Source organism: Chiloscyllium plagiosum, unplaced genomic scaffold (assembly GCF_037043375.1).
Source record: "Chiloscyllium plagiosum isolate Xiang-an unplaced genomic scaffold, Cpla_swu_hap1 HiC_scaffold_11, whole genome shotgun sequence".
Taxonomy (NCBI): Eukaryota; Metazoa; Chordata; class Chondrichthyes; order Orectolobiformes; family Hemiscylliidae; genus Chiloscyllium; species Chiloscyllium plagiosum.
In genome coordinates, this window is record NW_028270149.1 from 20031815 (window position 1) to 20058175 (window position 26361).

The 26361-nt window shown below is 43.2% G+C and overlaps 1 protein-coding gene across 5 annotated transcripts in view; it reads left to right on the forward strand.

The window, feature by feature from the left end:
- The window catches only part of ophn1 (oligophrenin 1), a 211465-nt gene that overhangs the window by 80005 nt on the left and 105099 nt on the right, over positions 1 to 26361 (forward strand). For all 5 annotated transcript variants that reach the window (XM_043705052.2, XM_087991885.1, XM_043705050.2 and 2 more), the window contains exons 4-9: positions 7578 to 7649; positions 16423 to 16524; positions 20381 to 20491; positions 22837 to 22941; positions 24653 to 24782; positions 25756 to 25856. In XM_043705052.2, the coding sequence (XP_043560987.2) occupies positions 7578 to 7649; positions 16423 to 16524; positions 20381 to 20491; positions 22837 to 22941; positions 24653 to 24782; positions 25756 to 25856 (621 nt within the window). The remainder of the gene's footprint in view (positions 1 to 7577; positions 7650 to 16422; positions 16525 to 20380; positions 20492 to 22836; positions 22942 to 24652; positions 24783 to 25755; positions 25857 to 26361) is intronic.

The following is a 26361-nucleotide window of genomic DNA, read 5'->3' on the forward strand; positions in this document are numbered from 1 at the left end:
TCTGTGAATTTGGGGAAGTTGTAGTTCACTGTTGCTTTCTGCAATGCCTCCGTTAATCTGACAACTTGCCAAGCAGTCAATACTTCTTTCTCATAGAGTGAATCATTGTGATTGTTTGTTTTAAATTTGATTTGCTTGTAGTCATCCTGATGAGCACAAGGCTTTTAATACTGTGCTCCACAATAGACTTTTGAAGAAAGTTGCAGGTCCTTATATAATCAAGGACAGTGGTGATATGGATACAAGGTTAGCTGAGTGATAGGAAACAGTAATGGTCACTAGTCGATTGGTTAGAGGGGCTTGGACATACACACCAATAAGTTCAAGAACAGCTTCTTCCCTGCTGTTATTAAATTGCTGAATGGGCCTCTCTAACTTCAAATAATGCTGATCTTGCTAATGTTGATCCTGCTTTGCAGCTCTGACCTTATACGCCTTGCTCTGCCTTAGCACTCTATGATCTATTTGTTCTTGTTTGCTATGATCTGTCTGTGCTGTTCGCAAAACAAAACCTTTTCACTGTACCCAGCAATGTGTGACTACAATTAAATAAAATCAAAACAGCTATTTTCTGGGCTGGAGGAAAATTTGTGGTGGAGTTCCCCATGGACACTGGCATTTCCTGATATATGATAATGATCTGGCTCTTGGTCTCTGGGGGACTATTTTCAAGTTTGCAGATGACACTGAACTTGAATAGATTGTACATAGTGAGGAGGATAGTACGGAACTCCAAAAGGACATTTTAGTGGAGTGGATGATAGGTGGCAGATGAGGTTCAATGTAGAAAAGTGAGTTGATGGACTCTGGAGCTGAGCAGGACTTTGGTTAGGACACAGAGTATTGTGTGCAGTTCTGGTCAACTCCACCATAGGGAGGATATGATTGTACTGGAGGGGGTGCAGAGGGGACTCACCAGGATATTGCTTGGGATGGAGCTTTTCAGCTGTGAAGAGAGACTGGGTAAGCTCAAGGTTTTTGTTATTCACTCGTGGAATGTGGGCGATGCTGGCTGACCAACATTAATTGCCTGTCCAAGGTTGCCCTGGAGAAGGTGGTGGTAAGACGACTTCTTGAACCTTATTGGTTTTTTTTAAAGAGTGGAGAAATTCGAAGTGGGTGGTGGATATGATTTGAGGGGTGTGGACAGGATGGATATTAAGCAGTTGTTCCCCTTGGTTGAAGGGTCAATGACAGGGAGACAAATTTTAAGGCAGAAAGCAGGAAGTTTAGAGGGATCTCGAGGAAAACATTTTCACCTGGAGGGTGATCGGGGTCTGGAATGCACTGCCTGAGTGTAGTTGAGGGAGAGATACCTCAACTTTTTAACTAATATGTGGATGAGCCCTTAAAGTATCATATCCATTTAAGGCTATGGGCCTGATGCTGGAAAGTGGGACAAGTGTAGGTAGTAAACTTTGGCAGCATATACTCCATAGACTAACAGTCCGCTATTGTATACTTCTAAGACGTTAGAGGTAACAAGTAGATTAACCATTTCTGTTGCTTATAAAATCTAGTACTGGGGAGTGGTCTTAAAGTAGAATCAGACTTTTCAGGAGTTGTTCAAGAAACACTTAATCATGCAGAAGTTCAGAATTCTGTTACATTCATGGCATTTGATGCCAGATCATCTATAATAATTTTAAATCTGAGGTTGCTACATGTTTGCTTAACAAAGGTTTAAGGGGATGTGGAGAAAAGGTAAATGTAAAGAATTAATTTGTGGATTAACTCTCGTCCTATTGAGTTTCGCAACAAGTTTTGGGTGCTGAATGTTGGCTTCCTGCTTCAAAAAACCTTGTGTTCCATCTGATTGTGGTTTCTCTGTCACATGGGAAATTGTGCTGGTTTCAGGAAGGAGATGGGAGATGTTTTGGTCTTTCTGCTCAGTCAGATCCAGATGAAGGCAAGTTCCCACTATTTGGAAATAAATCAGCTGCATGCCCCATTCTACAATTTCATTTTGGGATTCGAGATGCAAAACTTTGCAATCGAAGATTCTGGAAATGGCAGAGCCATTTTTAAAAAAAAATCTAACCTAATTCTTTTTCCAGAGTGGTATATCTAGTGTGTTCCTTTCAATATCTGTAAGATATGTAATTTTTGACAACCGTGGTGTTAACCTCATTAAATGTGATTTATTATGCTAAATCATTCCTGGATGCAACGAGTCTCTGGTCAGTAAAAACAAATCACTACATAAACTTGCTATCGGATATTGTAATCTCTGCACCTCTCATTCCCCTGGACTCTGCTCCCAAGGGGATAGAGGCATTTGGACACTTGTTAGGCTTAGTACGGTCCAGGGCTACTAAAGGAGTGCAGTTAAGAAGTATTGTCAGCATCTATAATACTGTGAAGCTGCAAACTGTTTCTATAATTGTTTCTAGGCTGTGCAATGTCCTAGTCACCATTTAAAGCATGCTATTGTTGCATAATTTTGATCCCAATATTTTAGTTTGGCTTATTTAGTTGTGCTTTTACTTTGAAGTTTGATTCAGCAGTCTAAGCTGAAACTTCAGTTGAAATATAGGAGAATCTATCATTCAAAACAGTCAATGATGCTGTGTTCCAGACATGTTAAGCCACATTCTCTGTGATTTAAGTGCCCATGGTTTTTGCTTCAATCCACTCTTGTTCAGTCACATATTATGACACCTTTTAAAAGATGACCCCAAAATTGGAGGTGTAGTGGACAGCGAAGAAAGTTACCTCAGATTACAACAGGATCTTGATCAGATGGGCCAGTGGGCTGAGAAGTGGCAGATGGAGTTTAATTCAGATAAATGCGAGGTGCTGCATTTTGGGAAAGCAAATCTTAGCAGGACTTATACACCTTAATGGTAAGGTCCTAGGGAGTGTTGCTGAACAAAGAGACCTTGGAGTGCAGGTTCATAGCTCCTTGAAAGTGGAGTCGCAGGTACATGGAATAGTGAAGAAGGCGTTTGGTACGCTTTCCTTTTATTGGTCAGAGTATTGAGTACAGGAGTTGGGAGGTCATGTTGCTGCTTTACAGTACATTAATTAGGCCATTGTTGGGACTAGATTGGGTTGGGATATCCGGTTGGCATGGACAGGTTGTACCAAAGGGTCGGTTTCCCTGCTGTATGTCTCTATGACTCTATGATCCAAGCTCGGAAACAACATAAGAGCTACTTTTTAAAGCTGAGATTAATAAACTAACAAGTTATAAGTGCTTAAAACATCATATGTTGTCTTGAGCGAGCACCATTTGAGTTAAACTAAGCCAGTTCAACTAAGCAGTGACCGAAATGAAATGTCACCTTTTGAGTTAATACTGTTGCATGTTAAAGAATTGAAACCTTCAATTGTAGTTCCATCTTTACAAAAAAAGGATTCTTGAGCTTGGTAAATAGTTGTCATAGTTACATCAAATTTTGTGCTTTCCAGCAGGAGTCAATGCACAGTAATGTGGAACAGAGGACTGGCTGTTTTTAAACTAATCTGTCTCTGAAATACAGCAGTCAATTGTAGCACCTTTGCTGTCTCAGCTGAGATCAGCAAAGTTGCACTGCTACTCTATGGAATGCAAATTGGGATCAAATCCATTCCCTGTGAATCCACTTGTACCAGGGAAGCTAGTATTCTTTGTGAAATGTGATATTCAGAGCACACTCCACTCACATCATGTGAGGTGGCAACTTTCAATTCTGCCCAGCAGTAAGGGAAAGGTTATTGCAAAGTTTTAACAGGTCACTGTTCAAAAGTTGCATACAGCGTTATGTTCACTACGTTATGAGAATAGAGTAGACTCTGTTAGGAGTGCTAATGTTTAGCTGATGGGAAAGCAATTGAACTGCACGGTTTGTGTGTAGGATGCTGAGTTAAATCCCAACCGCATTTAATCATGGCTGATGGGCATTTCAACTCTACTTATCCACATTCTCCCCGTAGCCCTTAATTCCTTGTGACATCAAGAATTTATCAATCTCTGCCTTGAAGACATTTAGCGTCCCGGCCTCCATTGCACTCCGCGGCAATGAATTCCACAGGCCCACCACTCTCTGGCTGAAGAAATGTCTCCGCATTTCTGTTCTGAATTGACCCCGTCTAATTTTAAGGCTGTGCCCACGGGTCCTAGCCTCCCCGCCTAATGGAAACAATTTCTTAGCATCCATCCTTTCCAAGGTATGACTCCAATCTGAGGAGAGTTTGTCCATGAGACCCATTGATTCCAGTTTTGAAAGGACCCCTCGATGGCACATTCACTTGAATGGAGCCTTGAGGTCAAGGGCTGTCACACTCCCATTCCCTTTGGAATTCATCTCTTTTGTCCATGTTTGAACAAAGGCTGTACTGAGTTCAGGAGTAGACTGGGCCTGGTGGATCCCAAACTGGGCATTGCTGAGCAGGTGCTGCTTGACAATGACAACTTCCTTCACTTTACTAATAGTTGAGAGTAGAGTGATGGGGTGGTAATTGGCCGGGTTGGATTTGTCCTGCTTTTTATGTATAGGACAGACCTGGGCAATTATCGACATTATCAGGTAGATGCCAGTGTTGTAACTGCACTGGGAACAGCTTGGCCAGGGAAGTGGCAAGTTCTGGAGTACAAGTCTTCAATACTATTGCTAGCATGTTGTCAAGGCCCATAGCCTTTGCAGTATCCAGTGCTTCCAACCATTTCTTGATATTGCATGGAGTGAATTCAATTGACTGAAGACAGTTATGTGTGATGCTGGGGATCAGTGGAGAAGGTCCAGATGGATCATCCACTTGGTACTTCTGACTGAAGATTGCGAGGAATGCGTTAGCCTTATCCTTTGCTTTGATGTATTGGTCTCCCCCATCATTTGAGGATGGGGATAAATGTGGAACAACTCTTCCAGTGAGTTGTTTAATTGTCTACCAGCATTCATAACTTGCATGTTACTAGACTGACTCCTTAGTATGAAATGGCTCTCTGAAATTCAGGAGAATGGCCATATAATCCCTGGAACTTTGAAGACTGAGGTGTGATCTAATTGAAATATATAATGTTCTCAGAGGGAATAATTGAAAGAGTGGTTAGGTACTAGGACTAGCGAACATGTGAACTCAACATATGAAGATAGAAATGTAAGATTATTGGAGGTGGTTGAATCAAGATTGTTTGATTATTATGGGGTGAGCAAGGTCTCAGGTTATTGAGTCCCAGTGGTGTATGGTGCCACATTTGAAGGATTAATGTACAAAAGGAGCACAGACTTAATAAGGCAGGAAGTGGGGCAGCTTCTATATAAGGACATATGGAAAATAGGGGAAATAAGAGCACTGGGCCCCATGTCTTAACACAATGCTCTCCCCAAGAAGGCTGTGGAGGCCAAGTCTCTGGATACTTTCAAGAAAGAGTTGGATAGAGCTCTTAAGAATAGTGGAATCAAGCGTTATGGGGATATGGCAGGAACAGGATACTGATTGAGGATGATCAGCCGTGATCATAATGAATGGTGGTGCTGGCTCGAAGGGCAGAATGGTCTACTCCTGCACCTATTGTCTATTGTCAAAGTATGGTCAACTGGGCAACAAACTGATCTCATTATTGCTAGTCCCCGATATTACATAAGGAGACTGGGTGTGAAAATTAGAATCCAGTTAACAAGAGGAAGGGTAGACGCAGGTACAGTTACAACATTTAAAAAACACTAGGACAGGTACCTGAGAAGGAAAGGTGTAGAGGGATATGGGCCAAAAGCAGGCAAATGGGACAGGTTTATTTGGGAAACCTAGTCGGCATGGATGTTTAGGGCTGAAGAGTTGTTAAGTGTAGAAACAAATCCTCTAGCTCTGTAACTGAAACCCTGCACAAGGTACTGAATGTAAATTATTTTGCTGATCACAGCTTTCCATTGAATAAATTATAGTATTAATTCTAGTATTTTAGTAGTTCATGGACCAGTTTATAACTGTTCGTTCAAAGTTTGGGAGAAGATTTGTAGTTCGGATGCTCATTGTTGTGGTTCTGTTCGCCGAGCTGGGAATTTGTGTTGTAGACGTTTCGTCCCCTGTCTAGGTGACATCCTCAGTGCTTGGGAGCCTTCTGTGATGTTTCTGCCGGCATTTATAGTGATTTGTACCTGCCGCTTCCGGTTGTCAGTTCCAGCTGTCCGCTGCAGTGGCCGGTATATTGGGTCCAGGTCGATGTGCTTATTGATTGAATCTGTGGATGAGTGCCATGCCTCTAGGAATTCCCTTGCTGTTCTCTGTTTGGTTTGTCCTATAATAGTAGTGTTGTCCCAGTCAAATTCATGTTGCTTGTCATCTGAGTGTGTGGCTACTAAGGATAGCTGGTCATGTCCTTAGTAGCCACACACTCAGATGACAAGCAACATGAGTTTGACTGGGACAACACTACTATTATAGGACAAGCCAAACAGAGAACAGCCAGGGAATTCCTAGAGGCATGGCACTCATCCACAGATTCAATCAATAAGCACATCGACCTGGACCCAATATACCGGCCACTGCAGCGGACAGCTGGAACTGACAACTGGAAGCGGCAGGTACAAACCACTACAAATGCTGGAGGAAACATCACAGAAGAGCTTCACAGGAGGCTCCCAAGCACTGAGGATGTCACCTAGACAGGGGACGAAACGTCTGCAACACAAATTCCCAGCTTGGCAAACAGAACCACAATAACTGTTCGTTCTTCAGTTTTTCTGTAACTGATGAGTGGTTGTGCAATGACAGCAGATGATGATGGACTGTACCACTGTGCTCTGACATTTTGTTCATGAACCTTCATGGCGCCATCCTCTTCCATCCTTTGTGTTTAAACCCTCCATCCCTAACCAAGGCAACTGTGTGCTGCAATATTGCCTCTGTATTTTCCTCTACCACCTAGACGTTGCTTCATGTTCCAAGGATAATTATTTTCTACTGCCTTCTAGCTGCTCTGGATAAGGTTCCAGAGCTGTATTCCAGGAGCCTATGCCATGATTCTAGAGGACTCATTTGCCATCCTATTAACATGTACTGTATCTGTGGAGCAGCTCTCCATTGAAATGAAGGACAGTCAGGCCGATCTTTTGCTTTTGCTTTGCTTTGCCAGAAAATAAAGCCAAGTCTTCATTTTGTTTTCATGGTGTTAAGAGAAGAATATGAAATTTTTTTAAAAAAGTTACAACCTGTTTTGTTAAATAATTCAGAGCTGAGATCCAAATAGTGTGAAACATAAAAGGTTATAGCGGAGTACAGGCGCTTTGGGCCTCAATGTTGCGTCGACCTATGAAACCAATCTAAGGCCCATCTCGCCTACACTATCATCCATATGTTTATCCAATGACCATTTAAATGCCCTTAATGTTGGCAAGTCCACGACTGAAACATTCAGTGGCTATTGGTGTGATTAGAGAGTACTTTTAAACTTGTTCTTTCCTGTTCTCTTTCCTTTTGCAAGACTTCGAGAAATAATGTATATTATTTTTTCAATTCCGACTATTTCAAGTTTTTCTCAATGTGCTGACTTTCTTTTCCACATTCACTTTACAATGGAGATCTATTTGCTTAATCTTCAGAATAAGACTTAGATTGTGAACTTTGAACTTAGTTGCCACTTGCTTTTGTTACAGATTCAAAATTCCAGTAGCATGCTCATTAAACCCTTGGAAGTTTTTAAGAAAGATCACATTGGAGTTGCAAAGGTAAGCGTTTTAAAAATATTGTTAAACTTGCTGTTTGCGCAGCTTTCCAACATGCTAGATGTAGTCGTAGAGTCATATAGCATGGAAACAGACTCTTCAGTCCACTCACCTGCACCAACCAGATATTCTGAACTGGTCTAGTCCCATTTGCCAGCATTTGATCCATATACCTCTAAACCCTTCCTATTCATGTACTCAGATGCTTTTTAAATGTTGTAATTGTACCAGCCTCCACCACCACCACCTAGTAGCTCATTCCATACATGCACCACCGCCTGCATGAAAAAGTTATCTCTCAAGTCCCTTTTAAATCTTTCCCTCTCACCTTTAACCAGTGCTGTCTAGTTGTGGATTCCCAAACCCTGGGAAAACGACCCACCCTATCCATATCCCTCATTAGGTCACCATGCAGTATCCGATGCTCCAGGGAAAAAAGCCCCAGCCTATTCAGCCTCTCCCTTTAGCTCAAATCCTCCCAACCCTGTGGCAGATGGTGAAATTTTGAACTTAATAAAAACTGGAATTTAAAAGCTAGCCACTGCTGGTTTTGTTGTAAAAACTCACCTGGGTCATTTATGGAAGGAAATCTGTTTGACTTACCTGATCTGGCCTATGCGTGTCTGCAGACCAAGGTAGTGCTAACTCTTGACTACCCTCTTGGAAATTAGAAGTGGGCAATAAATACTGACACACACATCCATGAACAAGTATCAAAATAAAAAAGAGCTGACATTGTGTAGGCTTATGACAGCACCACTCATTTGGAATACCTAAATAAATGGACATTTTGAGGTTTGAAATAACTTCCAAGGAGGCCAGTATCCTGTCACTAAGTGACCCTTTATTTACCTATGCACAGTACATAAGCTGTGCTTGGCCAGCTCCAAGCCTCTCCCTCATTTATATGTCAGCCAGGGCTCCCTGATTGTCTGAGTCAGGGAACTGATTTGTTATTGAGATCCACCCAGCTCTCGTTCCAATCACTACAAGGTAACAAGTCCCTGTAGTCTCAAAGGCCAAAGGATAGTCTGGTAACACTCTGTACTGCTGTTCTAAACAGGACACTGAGAGATACAGGGGAATGCTATGGGTAACAGACAACATCCTGCACTGAATTTCCCTTCCTTCTATTCTGACGTGTGGAGGTGGAATAAAATCCAACGTTGGCATTCCACTGCCCTTTGCGCTGATCTGCCTTCAACATCTCTTTCTCTCTCTCGAGATAAGAAATGGAGTCAGGCTACTAATTGGGAGGATCAGTTGAAGCCAACTGTATTCTGTTGTAACAATGGGTTGAATATACAATTAAACCATGAAAAATTTTGAGCAATCTCATTTCCTTGTTCATGAGTCAATGTTTAAGAAAACTGACCCCACACATTGGAACAATTTTTAGGAAAAATGTTCATGTATCTGTTGAAGCCAAGTTGTTAAATAATTACTCTTTTTTTTGTGAAAAAGGCTAGTGATCCATATAATTCATGTGTGTGAAACCCAAGGCTGGGGGTGATGAACTCCTAATGTTCTCAATGGGAGTAGTGTTTCTGTGTGGGTGGGGAGAACCATCTGAGTGTTGTTTATCTAGTTTGGTTGAAATTAGTGCAGATGATCCAGATTCTTGGGAGTGCTGTTTCTTTCCCCAGGAGTTTGGAGTGATTTGCTTACGCCATTTAAGTATGTCCTGGCAAACTGCCATGCCGTCGCAGCTGATCGTCTAAACCAATGTGTTTGGATATTCTCTCTCTTTCTGTTCTGTTAATTGGTGGAATCTAAATGCTGCTGTCCAATGCAGGCATTTGCAAGAAATTGACTTATAGGTGCCCCCTCTCACCTTGACCTAGTTGAAGCACAATTGGTTTACTTTGGTTTCCTAAGTCTACTGACCAATTGGGCAGAAGAGGGCAAATGTGGCGGCTTGCCAATCGTGGAACGGACTGGGGTGTTGTTTCTCTTAGAACAGAGGAGATTGAGGGGGATAATATTGAGGGCATAGAGTAGATAGAAAGAAATGTTTCCCCTTGATGGAGGGATCAAGATAGAAGGTGTAGATTTAAAGTAAGGGCAGAGAGCTTAGAGGAGATGAGGAAACACTTTTCACTTGAAGTATGGTAGGCATCTTGAATTCACTGCCTGTTAGAGTGTTAGAGACAGAAACCTTCTACATCTATTAAGTATTTAGATGTACCAAGGTAAATAAGGATATGGGCTGAGTGCTGGAAAATAGGATTAGAACAGTTAGGTTTGGCTAGCGTGGATGTGATGGGCCAAAGGGCCTTTTTCCATGCTGTAGATCTCTGACTCTGTAGACCAAAAGCAATTCTAACAGGCAAGATCTGAAATAGGAAACTCTGTCTCTCCTTGCTACAACTTGCTTCATTGTACAAACAATGATGATGTGGTTTTGTTTATTACAATCTTTGAGGTATTGGTTCCTCTCAAGTCTCTATCATTAGGAGTCCCGAGTTTTGCTGAGTTGCTGAACCTTCAATTACTTCATGTCTGCTACTAGTTTGTAATTGTTTTAATTTTTATACAACTTGCATTTTGATAAATTTCCTGAATTGCTTTATATTATCGTATGACTTAAACTGTGCCAAACACTTTGCTGGCAGTTTAGCCCACTTGCATTGGTTATGAACCATGTTGGGTGGGTGAAAACTTTGGTAGAAAGTGAAGTGTATGTTAGTAAACTGTGTTCCCCGCTGAATTGCTACTGACCCTTCCTCTCACCATCTGATAAAAATGAATGTTACGCAGACCCTCAGGGCTGTTGCTCCATGAATAATCATAAATATTCATGCCCCTTAATTTTCTAACCTGTGTTGTAGATACTAATGCAGAACAGTGACTCTTAGTACTTTAAAGGCAGATGAAATCTATCCACGTTGGTGCAAATTGCATTATCAGGCTGTCTAAAACGCGTCTGAGTCCAATCTCATTGTCATCTGCTGTGTATGCGTTAGGGAGACGGTAATCTCACCACACAAGCATTCTAGAAGCCTTGATTAATGTCCTTGCAATAAGTGTTTAAATCCCCTCACCATCACAGGTGGAATTTAAATTCAATTTATAAAATTGTGGAATATTGTTAAGAATTAGGGTCCATTAAGGAAAGGAAATATACTGTACTTACTCTGCTGGACTCTGGGCCCAACGCAAGACATAGTCTCTCTAACTGGCCTTTGGAATGGCATAGTAAGCCTCTCCATTTATTATTCATATCTCATGGAAAAAAATAGAAACTTTTTTTTTAAAAAGGCGCAGGAATAGGCCATTCACCCCTTCTGGCCTGCTCTGCCATTCAGTATGATCACGGCTGATTGGCCAAATCTTAACTCTGTTCCTGCTTTCTTTGCTTGCCCTTTAGGCCTAAGAACCATATCTAATCCCTCCTCATAAATGTGCAATGTTTTGGTTTTGACTGCTTTCTGTGGCAGAGCATTTCATAGGCTCACCACTCTCTGGGTGAAGAAATTTCTCCTTCTCTCAACCCTAAAGTAATTCTATCACACCTTTTGGTTCTAGAATAAAAGTAAAAATACGTTACTGAGCAAAAACCAAATTTGACGCCCTGCTGATCCTATCCCTACAACTCCCTCCTTGGCTCAATCATTCCCATGTTAAAATTTCCCACTTCCATTGCTTGAGGGAATTTAATATGGGATCCTGTGGATTGTGTGATTCAGTGTTGGGGGATTGCATACTGGCTACTTATTAGGTCATTGCAGGAGGCAGTGTGGTGAGTAATCTTTTAGCTCCAGTATAAGTTGTAATTGGATCATTACTTTCTGTAGATTATAGTTGGATTTCCTTTTAAATCTCTCGGGAATTCTGGATGAGCAAGAAATCCAACATCCATTAAACGTACCTTGTTCTAAAATCCTGGTTGTAGCACAAGACAGCAATCAAATTCAACGAATCAAAGTGACCAATTGCTATCAGTTAATCCAAAACAGATCCAGCCATAAGACAAGGAAAAACCCACTGCTGGAAAGCTTTGGGAATCTTAGGCCCAAACGGCTGGCCTAATTGCAACTATATAACCAATGTCAATTGATGTGAAAACCCAACTGGTTCACTAATGTGAGGGAAGGAAATCAGCCATCCTTACCTGGTCTGGCCTACATGTGACTCCAGATCCACAGCAATGTTGCTGAATCTTAGCTGCTCTCTGGACAATTGGGAACGGGCAAGAAACGCTGACCCAGCCAGTGACACTTGTATCCTGTGATAGTTTTATTTGAATCCAATCTGATTGTCCCTTTTTTCACAGCCCTGCAAATGTTTTCTTTTCAAGTAAATATCCAATTCCAATTTGTTTTTACACTAACTCCAAGATTCTTTCATGTGGTGAATTCCAGATTGTCATCAATTCACTGCAATGTTTTTTTAGAATAGACTGCTTGGATTCCTTTTACCTCTGAAAAAAATAGTACCTGGAAGATCATAGATCAATCAGTTTCCCCTTATTCGTTCTGATAAGTTATCTCTCACTGAAATATTGAGCTGGATATTAACAGACCATTGTGAAGGTGAGAGGGTTAGTAAGGTGGACATGTTGGGAGGGGAGCCAGATGTTGCCCACATTCCCAGGATTGGTAAAAGCTGCTTAATCAGCAGTTTTGATGTTATAATAAACTGCCAGCAAAGTGTTTGGCACGGGGCCACTGCTGGTCTCTACTGATGTTTGACTGGCCTTGGGAGGGCCTGACCCCACCAGGTAAATGCTGGCAGCTTCCCAGCAGAGGGCAGCATTCTGCAGTTCCTTATTTTACCGTAGGGCTCCATCCAGAGACAGTGGCTTTAGTAAAGTGGCCACCTCTAAGGGTGGAACTCAGGCCTGTGGAGGCCAGGTCATGGTATATTGGTCAGGGGATCAAGGATTACGGGGGAGAAGGCAGGAGAATGGGTTTGAGAAACCTGTTAACCACGACTGAATGGTTTGGACTCAATGGGCCAAATGGCCTAATTCTGCTCCCATATCTTATGGTGTTACTGTCTGTCCAGTCGGACAGGTTTATGGGAATGGCTGCAGCCCCTGAGTCAGCTAAAGTCCCTAGATGGTAGGAGGGTGATCTTTTTAATTGGCATAAAGAATGCTACAGTGTCCCTCTGCTGACTCATGCTGCGTGGGACTTGTTTTCTATCCAAGTGGTGGGATACTGACCCATTACTGAACTCCTGGTGTTGTTGATTACATTAAGATCCGTGACCATTTATTTCTCCCAAGTGCAATAACTCCTGAACTTGCATAACCTTCAACGAGTGATTCCCTATTCATTTTCAAAAAATTAATTACTTCAGTGATTTAAAGTGTTCCTAGCTCCCAGTTAGCTCAGTATTCCATTGTGAACAGGTTTATATCTGTTCTCTTTCCTTTACAGCCCCTTCTTCGGGTCAACACCCCCCTTTTCTCCCCTTCACACCTCAGTCACCCTCCTCCTTCTACTTCACATCCCTCTTTGTAGCTTTTACCCCCTTACACCCGCCTTTTGAAGTCACCTACTCTCACTCCTTGCAATCTCCTTCTCCCCTGAGTCCCTCTTGTAACCTCCTCCTCTCTTTCTACTCTCCATTCCTCATCCTCCTCCCCCAAATCTTCTTCACAAATACTCTCAATCTGTCTCCAACCCCCTCCCACTCTTGTTGCCACCCTGGCTGATTTCCTCTTCATGGACCCCTTAGATCCAGCTAGAGGACTCCGCACCCCCACCCACCCCAGCATGAAACGGAACCTGGAGGAACAACTCCTCGCTGTTTGCTTCTGTTGTGTTTAGAAGCATGACTTTTGCTTGCACCCATGAGTGAATTGGGGATATTCAGAGGTGAACCTGCCTCACTTGTATTGATCAGGGAGAAAGTGAGGACTGCAGATGCTGGAGATCAGAGCTGAAAATGTGTTGCTGGAAAAGCGCAACAGGTCAGGCAGCATCCAAGGAACAGGAGAATTGACATTTCGGGCATGAGCCCTTCTTCAGGAGAAGGGCTCGTGCCCGAAACGTCGATTCTCCTGCACTTTGGATGCTGCCTGACTCACTGTATTGATCACCTCACTTTGAGCTGTTCTGTGGCTGGCAGAAGACTACGTATGTTTTCAAATCCTTCCAGGGCCTTGCCTGGAATCTCCAACAATCCCACAAACCTCCAATATCTACACTGCCCCAACAGGCCGGTTGACCCTGTTCTAATAGTGCCATTGGTGGCTGTGACCTTAGATGGAATTCCACAGCCACTTTACACTGTTCTACGCCTCCATCTCGCTTTCTCCCTACCTTATTTATGCCCAATATTTTTAACTGAGCTTTTAGTCCCCCAAGCCTAATCTCTCCTTAGGTGTCGTGTCTGGTTTTCTAACACCCCTGCGAAGCATCTTGGGGAGTTCCTCATTATCTTTGTGGTGCTCCATAATTATATGTTGTCGCAGTGAATGGAACAGCCACCAGTTTGTTCCCTTGGGTCTGCTGGCAAGCATCAAGTCTGTAATTGTAATGTCAATAATGTAGTTGTACAGTGCTCATGTAATTGTCAGCTTTGGCATTGAGAAAGTCACTGGGGAAACCTTTTACTGGGGCCCTGAGCCAAAATAATGTTCGAATGAAATGGGCCATGTCTTATTGTCTAGGGTACAAGGATGTTGATGAAGATCTGTCATTTTCAAGAGACCCAACCAAATTGCTGTAAATAGGCTTTCTGCGAATCATTTGGAGGTCAGATGGTTGGAGAGAGAGAGAGAGAGAGAGAGACTCCAACATCTGCAGTCCTCACTTTCTCCGAGAGAGAGACTGGCCATATCTGAAAATATGTGGCCCCAGATCAGATGAAACCAGCAGTCCCTTTATTTTTTTTTTAAAAGAAATCTTTTCCCTAATTGTTGTTTTGATTTTGAGATCTGATATCTGAAACTGGCATCTGTCTCAGTGATTGTGATGCACCGTTCATTAGTGTGCGATGACTTGTGGTGAACTGGATGGTCGATAATTCATTCAGGCAATCTGCCTTCCTTTGTTCTGTGTGTTATCGCTACACTGCAGCCAATTCATTCCCGGATAACAGCTGCCATTCTGAGTCTGGAGGGAGAGAATTGATTTGATTAGCCTCCTGTTACTGAACAGTATGGACTGCAGTTGATTTAAAACACTGCTTTGATTGCTACCAAAAAATTTGTTAGTTTTGCCCTGTTTGTTTTTCCCTCAGTTTCCCTTCCAGCTTTGCTCTCTGACAGGTGCTGATCACCAATGCTAAGATGTATCAGCATAGCCTCATGGTTATGTGTCATTGTGACAGCCAAAACAGTTCAGGGTTGCCGGGGTGTCCATTCGTGAGTGTTAACGTTGACTAGCCAGTTGTTGGGAACTGAAATCCTCTGCCTGAAATAGTTACAATTACAACTTTCAAAGCAGTTCTGGATAAATACTTGAACGGAAAAATTTCCAAGGCTTGAAGTACAGACGTGGGACTAATCTAACCATTACACCTTGACATTCAATGGCATTGCCTTTGTTGAATCCCATAATATCAAAATTCCAGGGGGTTACCCTTGACCAGAAACTGAACAGGACTAACCATATAACTACGATAACGATAGGAGTAGGTTAGAGGCCAGGAATACTGCAGCCAGAACTCACTGCTTAACTCACCAAAGGGTGTCCACCGTTTACAAAGCACAAGTCAGGCATGTGATGGAATACTCCCCATTTGCCTGGATGGGTGCAGCTCCAACAACACTCAAAGCTTGATACCATCCAGGACAAAGCCAGCTGCTTAATGGGCATCTCATTCAACACCTTAAACAGTTACTCCCTCCAAGACTGTTGCCATCATGTGTACCATCTACACAATGCACTGCAGTCACTCACTAAGACTGCTTTGACATTGATGTGAATTTGCCAACAGCAGGGTATTTTACCTGATGCAGTAATGCTAATATACTCTCCCGTGACACAAACAAGGTGTGGATATGATGGTATTTGAAGAATCCAGTAGCTTTTCAATACAGGTAGCTATTAAATGCAAACGTCACATTCACAGGCACATCTGTGTCGAGCCTAACATTAACAGATGTGGATGCTTCAAGTAACCCCATGTGGAAGATTGAGTATGTGACCTTTATACCCTCAGGTCACTTGCAGTTCTGCAGTGATGAGCATGTGTCTTAACGGCATACTAGCTTAGAGACACATTGCAGCAGACAACACCTTCAAAACCTGCGACCTCGACCACCCTGAAAGACTTGGGCCTATCTTGCTATTCTTTCATTGTCGCTGGGTCAAAATCCAACATTTGTTTTTTGTTATATTGAGTAATTCTTGGGTTTTAAATCTGCCTTTAGTCTTTCTGGCTTACCAAGGGACAAAAAAGTAAAAACAACATGATTGGTTCACAAGAGGAAACGTTGGAGAAGTTGATTGCTGAACTCGCGATTGTTTGAGATGGGTTTTGGTTTAAGTCGACCAATTATTTTTTTCGGATAGAGGTTGGCGTGAAAAGAAAAGTGACACCTTTCTCGTTGTACGGGGGTTCCAAAGTGCGTGGTGTAGGAAACGTGGCAGCCTGTCAGTACACAGCAAGCTCCCACAAACAGAGCTCTGATAATTACCAGAAAGTATGTTTTAGTAATGTTTGTTGAGGGCGAACATCATTGATTTTCTTTGGAATAACGACAATCCTTTCCATCCAGCTGAAAGGATAGTGAAGGTTTGAAAGGAGAAGGGACATAGGAGAGCTACAGGACCTTGAGTGGAATCCTATTGCCTGACCTTTTTTCTACTTGCAGGAAAAAAAGAAAAAATTTGAAAAAGAAAGTGAGAAGTTCTACTCTGCACTTGACCGACACCTGGGTCTTTCCTCAAAGAAGAAGGAATCCCAGCTTCTGGAGGTAATGGTCTTTTTTTTCCCCTCACTAATGCAGCTCTCCTTCCCTGGCACTGCCAGTCCCTCTTGCTTCCCCTTTAGGGTGTAGGTTTGCTCGCTGAGCTGTAGGTTTGATATTCAGACGTTTCATTACCTGGCTAGGTAACATCAGTGGCGACCTCCAAGTGAAGTGAAGCTGTTGTCTCCTGCTTTCTATTTATATGTTTGTCCTGGATGGGGTTCCTGGGGTTTGTGGTGATGCTTCCCCTTTATTGCTTCAGTAAGAAAGGAGAGTGAGGAAACTGAGCTAATGCCTAGAGGGATATTAATAAGTTGGCCAAATGGACAGACCTGAAAATGTGTTGCTGGAAAAGCGCAGCAGGTCAGGCAGCATCCAAGGAGCAGGAGAATCGACGTTTCGGGCATAAGCCCTTCTTCAGGAAAGGAAGGGCTCATGCCTGAAACGTCGATTCTCCTGTTCCTTGGATGCTGCCTGACCTGCTGTGCTTTTCCAGCAACACATTTTCAGCTCTGATCTCCAGCATCTGCAGTCCTCACTTTCTCCCCAAATGGACAGACACCTGGCAGATGAGTTTCAATGCACAGAAAAATGACTTAATGCATTTTGGTAGAAGGACATGGATATGGAAAGACAATAAAGGCTTGATGGCCCAACTTTGAGGGGAGTGCAGGAGCAGAGGGAACTCAGGGGTTCAACTGTATAATTCTGAAGGTGGTCAGCCAAGTTGAAACTTATAGGGTCCTTAGGGCTATAAATAGAGGCATTGAGTATAAACGTAAGGAAGTGATGCTACACTTCTACAAATCATTGGTTCGACCTCATTTGGAGTATTGTATTCAGTTCTGGGCACCTTAAGGAAAGATTTTAAAGTCCTGGGTAGAACTCAAATGGAATTTACAAGAATGATATCAGAAATGAGGAATCTTACTTACAAGCTAAGAATAGAGCAATAAGGCTATTCTTATAGCAGAGAAGATTAAGAGGTGGAAGTGGATTATGGCACGGTGGCTCAGTGGTTAGCACTGCTGCCTCACAGCACCTGGGTCCCAGGTTCGATTCCAGCCTCGGGTGACTGTGTGCAAACTCCACACAGACATTCTCCCCGTGTCTACGTGGTGGCTTTCCTCCGGGTGCTCTGGTTTCCTCCCACAGTCCAAAGATGTGCAGGTCAGGCGAATTGGCCATGCTAAATTGCCTCATAGTGTCAGGTGCATTAGTTGGAGGCAAATGTATCTGGGTGGGGTTACTCTTCTTCAGAGGGTTGGTGTGGACTGGTTGGGCCAAAGGGCCTGTTTCCACACTGTAAAGAATCTAATCAGGTAACCTTATTGACATGTTCAAAATTATGAACAATTTTGACAGAGTAAAGGAGAAGATTCTGTTTCCACTAGTTGGTGTGTCGGTGAGTAGGGGTCACTATTTCAAGACTGTCAGGAAGAGAGCAAAGAGTGAGATGAGGAGAAACCTCTTTACTCAGTGGTTCGGATTTGGAATGCACTGCCTGGGAGAGGGGTGAAAGTGGATTGCATAGCACTTTCCAAAAGGCAGCTGGATTTATATTTGAAAGGGATATATTTAGAGGGCTATGGAGACCTAGTACAAACATTATGGGTTGAATGGCCTCTTTCTGAACTTTTGAGTTTTTAAGATTCTGTAAGTGAATTGGGCAAAAGAGGATCTGGCATTGTGTATGCAGAATACATTGGTAGGTAAAGCACAAGAAATTTATCCTTCACTATCAGAGGTGGTTTCTTGGGATTATGACACAGTGAAGAAAGCTAAATTGGCTGCATACAATTCACTGCCAAAGGCATATAGGGAATGGTTCTGGAATTTAAGAAAACTGCCTGAGTAAATCTGTAATAAACTCAGAAGTAAGTGAGGTAATTTTCACTGGTGAATAAAAATATTAGAGGTGAAAACACATTTAGAATTTAGAGTAATTTATTCTCCCTCTTATTCTCCCCCCCCCACCCCCCCCCCTCCTTTCCCCCTTTCCCCCTCTCATTTTGTGGAATTTAAAATCTCATTGCCTTTTTGTATTGAGAACTCACGTTGAAGACTAAAGTGTAGCAACTACTACTGTAAAATTCTATACACTGAGTGGAAGTCCATTTTGTTGCCTGTACTGCATTTATAACAGCGAACATAGCTTGTGTTGTGTTCCCCACCTTTTTATCAAATTTTTGTTACAGTTGTATAATATTTTGCTCCTTCAGCTGTGCCTACTGCCTGCACCCTACAATTTTAAAGCACGTGGAGTTATCAACATATCACCGACTGCACAATTTGTATGAATTGTGTGGGTGGGGATCAGGAACTTGTAATATCAACATCTGCTTTTCTAAGTTGTGTGGGAGGATGAAATTTGCGAATGATGCGGAGATGTCTCAGTATGATTTGGATAAGCTGAGTGAGGGGACAATGGTAGTTGAAGTATAAAATGGATAAATTCGGGCCACTATGGCCAGGCAATAAACACTGGTCCAGCCAGTGATGTCTGCACCTCATGAGTGAATTTAAAAAAAGAACCGATTATCTATTTGGTTTAAAAAAAAAAAATGAAGGTAGATCATTTAGGACAGAGATGAGGAGAAACTTCTTCACCCAGAGAGTGGTGGCTGTGTGGAATGCTCTGTCCCAGAGGGCAGTGGAGGCCCAGTCTCTAGATTCATTTAAGAAAGAGTTGGATAGAGCACTCAAGGATTGTGGAATCAAGGGTTATGGAGATAAGGCAGGAAGAGGATACTGATTAAGGATGATCAGCCATGATCATATTGAATGGTGGTGCAGGCTCGAAGAGCAGAATGGCCTACTCCTGCACCTATTGTCTATTATTATCTGAATGGCCATTGATTTGGGAAAGGGGAAAGTGCAATGAGACCTGTGTCCTTGTACACCAGTTGCTGAAAGTAAGCATGCAGGTACGACAGGCAGTGAAGAAGGCAAATTGTATATTATCCTTCATAGAGGTAGGAGTACAAGAGTAGAGATGTCTTGCTGCAACTGTACAACTGCAGTATTATGTGCAGTTTTAGTGTCATTTCCTGAGGAACGCCGTTTTGGCTATGGAGGGAATGCAATGAAGTTTTACCAGACCGATGGCAGGACTGATGTATAAAGAGAGACTGGATCCATTAGGATTATATTCACTGGAGTTTGGAAGAATGTCAAGGAATCTCTCAGAAAGCTACACCATTCTAACAGGACTAGACTGGGTAACCACAGGAACGGATGTTCCCAATGAGTCCAGAATGAAGATGAAAAGCAGGAACACGGTACTGAGTTGGATGATCAGCCATGATCATATTGAATGGTGGAGCAGGCTCGAAGGGCCGAATGGCCTACCCTCTTCCTATTTTGTGTATTTCTATGACTCTTCGGGTTGGGCAATGAATACTGATCCAGCCAGTGACACTGCATCCTCTTACTGAATAAATAAAAGTGGAACAGAGGTGGAACACATGCTGACGTTTTATGAAAAGAACAATAGGCAGCCAGTCTACTGTGTTCCCTCTAAGTTTCTTCCTGGCTGTGCATGGCAGTGATGTCTGGATTCAGAGGCTAGTGCTTTGATCAGTAGACCTTGGAGTGGCTGAGTTCCTAGCTTTAGAGAGAACATGTCCTCTTAGCGGAGGACATACGTGGAGTAGATTGAAAGTTCTGATAAACGTGTGACAACAGATTTTTAAAAGAAAATTATTTCATCAAAGTTTTTATTGCAATAATGTTTTAAAAACACTTTACTCCGCTCTGAGATGCTGATGATTGTCACTGCTTCTAGCTGTGATGGAGCAGCTTGTTGCATTTTCCGCATTCTGTTCACAGAATCTGATAAATCCTTTTTGCTTGAATCCAGGCGGATGTGCAGGTTGATAAAGAGAGGCAGAACTTCTACGAGGCGTCTCTGGAGTACGTGTACAAAATTCAGGAGGTTCATGAGAGGAAGAAGTTTGAAGTGGTTGAGCCAGTAAGTTCTTAAAGCTTTGGTTTTAGTTCAATCTAACTGAAAATGTCCTACCCTTTCCTCTCCTGATAGTGCTGGTTCAAACTCTGGTAAAGTCAGAGTCATAGTCATAGAGATGTACAGCATGGAAACAGACCCTTCAGTCCAACCTGTCCATGCCGACCAGATATCCCAACCCAATCTAGTCCCGCCTGCCAGCACCCGGCCCATATCCCTCCAAACCCTTCCTATTCATATACCCATCCAATTGCCTTTTAAATGTTGCAATTGTACCAGCCTCCACCATTTCCTCTGGCAGCTTATTCCATACACGTACCACCCTCTACGTGAAAAAGTTGCCCCTAAGGTCTCTTTTATAATTTTCCCCTCTCACCCTAAACCTATGCCCTCTAGTTCTGGACTCCCTGACCCCAGGGAAAAGACTTTGTCTATTTATCCTATCCATGTCCCTCATAATTTTGTAAAGCTCTGTAAGGTCACCCCTCAGCCTCCAATGTTTCAGGGAAAACAGCCCCAGCCTGTTCAACTTCTCCCTCAAAGCTCAAATCCTCCAACCCTGGCAACATCCTTGTAAATCTTTTCTGAACCCTTTCAAGTTTCACAACATCTTTCCAATAAGAAGGAGATCAGAATTGCATGCAATATTCCAACAGTGGCCTAACCAATGTCCTGTATAGCAGCAACATGACCTCCCAACTCCTGTACTCAATACTCTGACCAATAAAGGAAAGCATACCAAACGCCTTCTTCACTATCCTATCTACCTGTGACTCCACTTTCAATGAGCCATGCACCTGCACTCCAAGGTCTCTTTGTTCAGCAACACTCCCGAGGACCTTACCATTAAATGTATATGTCCTGCTAAGACTTGCTTTCCCAAAATGCAGCACCTCGCATTTATCTGAATTAAACTCCACCTGCCACTTCTCAGCCCATTGGCCCATCTGGTCAAGGTCCTGTTGTAATCTGAAGTAACCCTCTTCGCTGTCCACTACACCACCAATTTTGGTGTCATCTGCAAACTTACTAACTGTACCTCTTATGCTCGCATCCAAATAATTTATGTAAGTGACAAAACATAGAGGACCCAGCACCTTGTGGCACTCCACTGGTCACAGGCCTCCAGTCTGAAAAACAACCCTCCACCTCCACCCTCTGTCTTCTACCTTTGAGCCAGTTCTCCCTATATTCCATGAGATTTAACCTTGCTAACCAGTCTCCCATGGGGAACCTCATCGAACGCCTTACTGAAGTCCATATAGATCACATCTACCGCTCTGCCCTCATCAATCTTCTTTGTTATTTCTTCAAAAAACTCACTCAAATTTGTGAGACATGATTTTCCATGCACAAAGCATTGTTGACTATCCCTAATCAGTCCTTGCCTTTCCAAATACATGTACATCCTGTCCCTCAGGATTCCCTCCAACAACTTGCCCACCACCTCCTTGGTTCCCTGTTAAAATAGTCACTTTTCAATAACCACTGTAAGCTGAAGAGTCCTAAGTGCTGACATCACGGTTGAATATGAGTCCATTGTACAAAATGGTGTGTTATTCAGTGCTGGACAGGTGTCCTCCCCAAGACCTCAGGCTCCCCATTATAAAATCCTATAGTCACACAGGGGTGAATGTTACTCCTCTGAATCTGGAGGTTATTTTGGTCTAAGGAACAGGCCATAGTAGGAAATATGTTAGCCTTAGCCTTAGACTCAGAATCCCAAGAGTGTGGAAACAGGCCACTTGGCCCAACAAGTCCACACCGATCCTCTGAAGAGTAACCCACTCAAACCCATTCCCCTACGTTTACCCCTGACTAATGCCCCTAACCTACACATCCCTGAACACTATGGGCAGTTTAGCATGGCCAGCGCAGCTTACCTGCATGTCCTTGGACTGTGGGAGGAAACCAGAACACCCAGAGGAAACACTCGACATGGAGCGAATGTGCAAACTGCACATAGACAGTTGCCCGAGGCTGGAATCAATGCTGGCTCCCTAGCACTGTGAGGCAGCAGTGCTAACCACTGAGCCACCGTGTTTCAACTGTTCCATTAATGCTGATAATTGGATGTAAGACAGAAAAATCTTGCAGTATCTGTCCATCCTCCACTCTTCTATGTAGTGATAGCATCCAATAGTCTTTGTGGTTGAATTGAAGGTACTGAGGCGATTGGTACATGGTCGGGGAAGATGGGTTGCTGTCTGTCTGAGAGAATAATGATGGCCAGACTCCTTCCCTCCATGGGCAAGGCAGGTCTGAGGGAAGCTTCTGCCCTTCAACCTCTGCCCCCACCCCAAAAGGAAACCCAGTCCGAGTCATCACTGCTGTTCTTTTCTTCCCCACAGGTGTTGGCGTTCCTACATGGGCTGCTCACATTCCATCATCTGACCTTTGAACTGACTCAGGATTTCATGCCTTATAAACAGCAGCTTCAATTAAGCTTGCAACACGTGAGTTCTGTTCCGATGTTTACTTTGGACTGAAGGTTAGATAATGGGTGGGGAGCAGTGTGTGCGAATGGGATTGGGAGAATGGGATTGACTCATTGGGCCAAGGACTCACCAATGAGTCTGATTGATTGAATCGAGAGATGTCCAGACATGGTGAACCTGTTGAAGTATGAAGTATCCTTTCTGGAGGCGAGATAGAGTCAAAGCAGGTTGGGCTGAGGTGGTCTGGCCAAAAGGCCTACCTTGGCTCGCTGCAATTATTGCTTCAGTTGGTTTCACTTTAGGCCCTCTACCCCTCCTTTCACCTCTTATTTTTCCCCCCCCCACCTCCTCCACAACCTCCATTACCCCATTACCTTGCCCACTCTGACCCCACGCCACCTCAACTCTTTCAATCAAGCCCCTCCCACCATGTCCAATTGCCCCTGAAACTCTTAGCCCTCCCATGCCCAGTAGACCCAATACAGAATCAAAGAATCTTATTCTATTGGCATGGGCGAGACTGCTTAGAGGGAAATGTCCATCTGCAAGTCTTCGGAGAGAAGTTGCATTCCAACAATCCTTGCAAGGTCGTTCAGACAAATAACAGTTGTTTAAGCTTTAAGAATTTGATGCCTTGTGTAAATAAATGTTGAGACATTGACAAAAGAAATCAAGAGAAAAATAACTTGGAGTAACTGCATGCAGATTGTCAGTCAGCACTTTCCTTTTGTCAGCAAACTTGCTTTAATGAGCCTTGGTTGGGAACACAGATTCCCATATATGCTTCATAATATACGAATCCTTCTGACTTGGTGAAAGTCCAGTCCGTTGCGGTCTGACCGTGATTATTATGGAGCTCCTCATATCGAAATAAAAGCCTCTTCTTCCCAAACTTGATTTCTCCAATGTCCTTTTGATGTTTTCTGTACCTTCCATCCTAAACTCCTCTGCCTGTCTACTTCTATCTCCAACTTTCAAAAACTGAGATAACACTGCTTTGCCCAAAAGACTTGTTTCCTTTCTGTTCCCTCTGTGAATCCCCTGAGGCTGTGTCCTTCTATAAGAAAGACACAACAGTGTCTCACACTGTTGATTATTGCCTAATCAACATTGAGTAGGCAGATGTTGAAACTCCCTATAAATTTATTAAATGTTGTCCTTATTTTGAGCAGATAATTCACCAACGGGAAATGTCCACTGAACCCTTTTTAAATGGTAGATACGCAGGAGACTGGAAGAACATAGCAAGCCAGGCAACTTAAGGAGATGGAGAAGTCAATGTTTCGGCTGTATCTTCAGGGGGTGGGAGTAAGGGGAGCTGCAGATAGAAGGGGTGGGGAAAGGGACAGAGTGATGGAGCAGGGATAGGTGCTCCTAATGCTGCCTGGCTTGCTGTGTTCTTCCAGCCTCCTGCGTGTCTACCTTGGATTCCAGCATCAGCAGGTTTTTTTGTTTTGTCCCTTTTTAACCCCCTCAGAGAGTTTGCAACCCATATTCCCACAGCCACAGAGAATCAAATGAGGACCGTTTCATAAAAGCATCTTGCCCAACATACATCCCATCTCTGTTGTTCTCTGGTCTGTCTTGTCAGCCATTGGGAGTTGGCGTTTCCTGTGCGTTTCAGGAGCTTGACCTATTCTGAAGCAGCTCACCACCTGGAAGTGGGCAACAGGATAAAGTTATGTTGGGAAACTACGGGTTCTGAAAACGGTCTTGGTTGTTTTCACAGACGAGGAACCACTTCATGGGCACTCGAGAGGAGATGGAGGACCTCATGAAAAGAATGAAAGAGGCTCCGCAAAATTGCAAGCTCCCGGGACAGCCCACCATTGAAGGCTACCTCTACTCTCAGGAGAAACGTAAGGAACAGAGAGAATCATAGAATCCCTCAGTGTGGAAACAGGCCCTTCGGCCCAACAAGTCCACACTAACCCTCTGAAGATCCCACTAACACTCCAGATTTGTTTCTGCTTCTCACTAATACTAGTTGGAGATTTCTAGAACTCACTGGTGGGAATAGTTTGAGAATTAGGGCCAGACCATGCAGGAGAGATGTTAGGAAGAACTTCCACACATAAAGGATGGTAAGATTTTGGAACTCTTCATTAACAATAGTCGATGCTGAATCAGTTGTTAATTGTAAATCTGAGACAGATAAATTTTTGTGAAGCAAAGGATATAAGTGCTATGGGCCATAAGTAAGTATATGCAGTCAAACCACAGATCAGCCTCCTGTACATAATGTTCATTTTGTTATCCCTGAATTGCTTTGTTTCTGTCACTGCCAGGTTTGATTTCCTGAAGTTAGCTGTTCAGAGTCACTGTCCAATTTTCTGAGGTCCTCAGGTGATTTTAGCCTCCTCGATGGGCTGAGATCTTTACTGCATGTCTTGATGCCATCTAGTGTCTTGTTGCAGTATTGCAGCAGTTTAGTTGTTTTGATCTTGCTATACAAGCTCTAGCTTGATGTTCGTTCATTTTTCTTATTGACTGAACATCCAGTTTGCCTACGGGTGGTAAAGTGCCGATGTATAGCTAGGTTCCTGCATTATTCTCCAGAACAATACTCTTCGATTCATTTAACCCCTTCAGTGGCATAATTAATTTACTGCGAACTCTGACTGCACCAGGATTTATTCTGTCAGAAAATCATCCGTTGAATGTTTTATGTGACATTTAAGACTCTAAGGGAGGGTATCTGATCATTGTGTGACCCTCTAGGGTAAGGATGGTGAGGATTCAGGAGGAGGGGTAGATGCGAATAGGGAGGACCAGACAGATTTCTATTTATGCAGGTTTTCAAAAGAAAATCTACTTCTGACTCTCCCACAGGGCCTCTGGGATTCTCCTGGGTGAAAAACTACTGCAAATATGTGAAAGACACCAAAATTCTAACCATGATCCCGTGTGATCCGAAACCTGGGGCGAAGCAGGTGAGTAGTTTTTATTTATTCATGGGATATAGTTATCGCTGGCTGGGTCAGCGTTTGCTGCCTTTCTAAGTTGCCCTTCGGAACATGGTGGTGATTGGCTGCTTAAACTGCTGCAATTTGTGTTGTATGTAGACCCGCAATGTCGTTAGGGAGGGGATTCCAAGATTTTGATCCAGTGACACTAAAGGACTGGCGATATACGTCCAAGTCAGGAAGGTGGGTGGTTTGGTGGGAGACATGCAGTTGGTGGTGGTCTTGTGTACCTGCTGCCCTCGTCCTTCTAGATGGAAGTGATTGTTTAGAAGGTGGTCATCAAATGTTGGGTAGTTTTGGCTACACAGACACAGTGGGCCAAGTGGCCTCTGCTTGTACCACAAGCCTCCTGTGACTGAGTTGCTATAACAGTCAGAATGTAGTGCAGCTGATTGAGTAGAATGTAGTGGCTGCATTAAGAGGACATCTTGGAGGGCTCATCCAGCAAGGCAATATGGGTACAACTCGGGAA